Source organism: Leucoraja erinacea, chromosome 25 (assembly GCF_028641065.1).
Source record: "Leucoraja erinacea ecotype New England chromosome 25, Leri_hhj_1, whole genome shotgun sequence".
NCBI lineage: Eukaryota > Metazoa > Chordata > Chondrichthyes > Rajiformes > Rajidae > Leucoraja > Leucoraja erinaceus.
Genome location: NC_073401.1, coordinates 31,667,496 through 31,672,495, shown reverse-complemented (window position 1 = coordinate 31,672,495; position 5,000 = coordinate 31,667,496). Strand labels below are relative to the sequence as shown.

Here is a 5,000-nt window from a genome sequence, read left to right as displayed (position 1 = left end):
TAGCCTGTTCAATCCCCTTAAGAATTTTATATGTTTCTATAAGATCCCCTCTCATCCTTCTAAATTCCAGTGAGTACAAGCCCAGTCGATCCATGACATAACACGGGGGGTTCCAGTGTTTGGGGAACGATGTATAAACGGAGGCAGAATGCCGGTGTAACGGAGAGATCTGTAGTGGAGGTATGTTTACATCCATGGATAATGTTTAGTTGTTCCACAGGGTACAGCAGTGAGCAGCAAATGTCCATTTATCAACAACACAGGAGCTGCTGGAACACAAATCACACTGACATTTGGGGGCCTGAGTGCCCAGATCCCTGTCTTATCTCATCGGCAAGACCAACCGCAGACTGGGCGATCTATTCACGGGACACCTTCCCTCAGCTCGCCTGGACCAACCTGATCTCCCAGTTGCCAAACACTTTAATTCTCCTTCCCATTCCTACACTGACCTCTCTGTCCTGGGTCTCCTCCATTGTCAGAGTGAGTGAGGCTAAACACTAATTGGAGGATCAGCGTCTCATCGCTTGGGCAGTGGTGTGAATATTGATTTATCTTTTCACACAGAGAGTGGTGAATCTGTGGAATTCTCTGCCACAGAGGGTAGTCGAGGCCAGTTCATTGGCTATATTTAAGAGGGAGTTAGATGTGGCCCTTGTGGCTAAAAGGGATCAGGGGGTATGGAGAGAAGGCAGGGACGGGATACTGAGTTGGATGATCAGCCATGATCATATTGAATGGCGAATGGTGCAGGCTCGAAGGGCCGAATGGCCTACTCCTGCACCTAATTTCTATGTTTCTATCTCACTTCAGGTAGCCCCGGCATTCCCTCTCTCCCCCCCCCCCCCACCCGAGTTGCACCAGCTTCTCATTTTCACCCAACAAACAGATAACAACGGCCTGTTTTCTCTACATCATCGTCCATATCTCTCGTTTCCCTTATCTCTAACCGGTCTGGAGAAAGGTCAACATATCCATGTGCCCCTAAAGCCTCTTAAACACCACCATCGTAAACCGGGGGTGGGGGACCAGGGGGTGGGGGTGGGGGGTGGGGACGTAGAGGGTGGGGGAGGGGGTGGTAGAGCAGGGGACCAGAGGGTGGGGGTGGTGGGGGGGGGGGTAACGGTCAGTGGACGGGCCGGTAAACCCACCTGGTGTCCAGTGGGCGGATGTGGCCGTAGAGGGTGTGGAGCGTGTGGTAGAGCATCCCCACCATCACCCCCGGCCCTGGGTGGGGGCCCCCAGAGACTGTCCAGGGAGGCTCAAACACACGCCCCCTCCCCCCACAAACTGCCCCCCCCACCCCCCCCCCCCCCCCCTCCCCTCCCTCCCCCTCCCACCCCCCTCCCCTGCCTCCCCCTCCCCCTCCCCTCTCATCTCTCAACATAACCCTCTCCCCACCCCCCCTCACCCCATTCATTTCCCCTCCCCCCACCACCCCACCCCCCACAGTGTAGCCCCAGGAGTGCTGACCAGCCCAGTGTAGCGTGTTGCATGTTGAGACCAGCCCTGTGTATCGTGTTGCGTGTGCTGACCAGCCCTGTGTAGCATGTTGCGTGTGCTGACCAGCCCTGTGTAGCATGTTGCGTGTGCTGACCAGCCCTGTGTAGCGTGTTGCGTGTGGAGACCAGCCCTGTGTAGCGTGTTGCGTGTGGAGACCAGCCCAGTGTAGCGTGTTGCGTGTGCTGACCAGCCCTGTGTAGCATGTTGCGTGTGCTGACCAGCCCAGTGTAGCGTGTTGCGTGTGGAGAGCCCTGTGTAGCATGTTACGTGTGCTGATCAGCCCTGTGTAGCATGTTGCGTGTGCTGACCAGCCCTGTGTAGCGTGTAGAGACCAGGCAGCACGTCCCGGCTGCGGTCAGTCCCAGACCACACGCGTGAGATTCCGTGTTCACTCCCTCACACCTTGTCTCCACATACAACACGCTACACGGGGCAGGTCTCCACATCACCGCCAGCCTGACACATTCCACACGCTCCTGGCAAAGGGTGCGGGGAAGATTCACGAGGATGTTGCCAGGACTAGAGGGTGTGAGCTACAGGGAGAGGTTGAGTAGGCTGGGTCTCTATTCCCTGGAGCGCAGGAGGATGAGGGGGGATCTTATAGAGGTGTATAAAATCATGAGAGGAATAGATCGGGTAGATGAACAGAGTCTCTTGCCCAGAGTAGGGGAATCGAGGACCAGAGGACACGGGTTCAAGGTGAAGGGGAAAAGATTTAGTATGAGTCCAAGGGGTAACTTTTCCACACAGAGGGCGGTGGGTGTATGGAACAAGCTGCCAGAGGAGGTAGTTGAGGCTGGGACTATCGCAATGTATAAGAAAGAGGCAGGTACATGGATAGGACAGGTTTGGAGGGATATGGACCAAACGCAGGCAGGTGGGACTAGTGTAGCTGGGACATGTTGGGACGAAAGGCCTCTCTGTGTCTCTGACTCAGTGTCTCCTCTGTCTCTCTCTCTGTCTCTCTGTGTCTCGCTTTTGTGTCTGTGTCTCTGTGTCTCTGTCTGTCTCTGTATCTTTGTGTATCTCTCTGTGTCTCTCTCTGTGTCTCTCTGTCTCTGTGTCTGTCTCTGGGTCTGTGTCTCTGTGTCTCTCTGTGTCTGTGTCTCTGTGTCTCTCTCTGTGTCTGTGTCTGTGTCTGTGTCTGTGTATCTCTCTGTGTATCTCTCTGTGTCTGTGTATCTCTCTGTGTCTCTGTCACTCTCTCTCTGTGTCTCTCTCTGTGTGTCTGTGTGTCTCTGTGACTCTGCCTATCGCTAGATCTCAGTCTGTGTGAGATATTTTCGTTGCCGGGGAACCTCACGCTTCAAGGTTTCTGGGACATTTTGTTCTCCAGCGAGGCTCAGGTCCATCAGCGATTACCCCCCCCCCCCCCCTCCACCCCCCTCCCCTCAGTGTGCGGTGGGGGTGAGGGTGGGGGGGTGAGGGTGGGGGTGGGGGGGGGGGTGGGGGTGGGGGTGGGGGTGGGGGTGGGGGTTGAGGTTGGGTTGGGGGTGGGGGTGGGGGTGGGGGTGGGGGTGAGGGTGGGGGTGGGGGTGGGGGTGAGGGTGGTGGGTGAGGGTGGGGGTGGGGGTAGGGTAGGGGGTGAGTACTCACTGTGTGTGTTGAGGGCGTTGCCAGGGATGAGGATGTAACTGTGTCCATGCGAGGGGAAGCGGTAGGTGGGCAGCCTGGAGCCAGCGGGCAGCTTGACCAGCGAGTAATCTGGAACAAGAGTGGTCTGGTCACTCACACTCCCCCCCACACATTACATGTTTAAGACAGATTGTTGATGAGTGCTGGTGTCGTGGGTTATGGGGAGAGGGCAGGAGAATGGGGTTAGGAGGGAAAGATAAATCAGCCATAATTGAATGGCAGAGTAGACTTGATGGGCCGAATGGCCTAATGCTGCTCCTATCATAGGACTTTATGACGTGGGAGGGGGGAGAGGGGGAGGGGGGTTTTAGGGGGGTGGGGGTGGGGGGGGGCTGCTGACCTGCCAGCGTGGAGCTGCCGTTGACAGTGACCACTCGATTGTGTTGACCGTCCACCAGTGCGGCCACGCGTCCCATCACCCCGTCCACCGTGTCCAGCAGCTCGCCCAGCACTGAGGCCAACTGTGGGGGGGGGGCAGGGAGGGGGGCCATGGAACCCCCTCCCCACCGAACCCTCTCTCCAGCCCCTCCCTCCCTCTCTGGCCCCTCCCCCACTCCGGCCCCCCCCCCTCTACGGCCCCGCCCTCCCACTGGCCCCTCCCAGTCTGGCCCCTTCCTCTCCACGGCCCCTCCCCCTCTACGGCCCCTCCCCTTCCCTGGCCGAACCCTCTCTCTGTCCCCTCCCCTCTCCGGCCCCTCCCTCTCTCCGGCCCCTCCCCCTCTATGGCCCCTCCCTCTCTCTGGTCCCCTCCCCTTCCCCGGCCCCTCCCTCTCTCCGGCCCCTCCCTCTCTCCAGCCCCTCCCTCCCTCTCTCTGTCCCCTCCCCCTCTCCGGCCCCTCCCTCTCCCCGGCCCTCTCCCCCCCCCTCCCCCCATATGGCCCCTCCCCTTCCCCGGCCCCTCCCACTCCGGCCACTGCCCGGTACCTCGGCTGAGCCGCTCCAGCTGGGCACGGCCAGAATCTCACCGACGGTCTGCAGGAAGTCCTGGAACAGAAGAGGACGGACGGGTGAGTGGTCAGCGCCGGGGTCAGAGGTCATCGGGGGGGTGGTGGGGGGAGGTCTAGGTTATTGTCACGTGTATTGAGGTACAGGGAGAAGCTTTGTTGTCCCGACAGACGCCTGGACCGCGGTGACATCGTGTCCAGCACGGACAGCAGGCCGAAGGGCCAGACCCTGAGCTGTATCATGTCGCATGCCTCAGGTCCCGCGCCATGCAACACACACCACGCAACACACACACACGTGACACACACACGTGACACACAACACGTGACACACAACACGCGACACACAACACGTGACACACACGTGACACACGACACACAACACGTGACACACAACACGTGACACACAACACACGTGACACACAAGTAACGCACCACATGCCTGGTCCCGTGACGTACCCGTGTGAGGTTGTGCGCTGCCGGGCTCTGTAACGTGTCATTGGGGAAGATGAAGGGGGCGGCGACACTTCCGCCCCCCCCCGTGTAACGGAAACGCTGGTCCCCCTCCCCTGTCCCCGCTCCGACCCCCACGGCCACAGGGTCCGCACTGGCCTGGAAGCAAGGACATCGTTACATCCCCCCGTCTCCCCCAAGCTGCGCTCACTCCCCCCCCCTTCTCCCCCCCACCCCCTAAAGCCCCCAGACCCAGCACCGACCCCCCCCCCCCCCTGCCCAGAGACACTCCCGTCCCCACCCCAACTCAATTCCCCCCCCCCCCCCACCCACTTCCCCACCCCGGTCTGGACCCCGATCATGTTATAGGAGGAGAACTAGGCCATTCGGCCCATCTAGTCTACTCTGTCATTCATTCATGGCTGCCTATCTCTCCCTCCTAACCCCATTCTCCTGCCTTCTCCC

The 5,000-nt window shown here is 59.5% G+C and overlaps 2 protein-coding genes across 2 annotated transcripts in view; both read right to left on the bottom strand.

Moving 5' to 3' along the window:
- Positions 1 to 5,000, bottom strand: part of ran (RAN, member RAS oncogene family) — a 117,288-nt gene that overhangs the window by 82,492 nt on the left and 29,796 nt on the right. The gene's annotated exons all lie outside the window — the stretch shown is intronic.
- The window catches only part of adgrd1 (adhesion G protein-coupled receptor D1), a 35,930-nt gene that overhangs the window by 21,273 nt on the left and 9,657 nt on the right, over positions 1 to 5,000 (bottom strand). Inside the window, 5 exon segments of the mRNA XM_055655544.1 lie at positions 1,152 to 1,227; positions 3,100 to 3,207; positions 3,479 to 3,599; positions 4,063 to 4,122; positions 4,542 to 4,694. Of these exon segments, the coding sequence (XP_055511519.1) occupies positions 1,152 to 1,227; positions 3,100 to 3,207; positions 3,479 to 3,599; positions 4,063 to 4,122; positions 4,542 to 4,694 (518 nt within the window).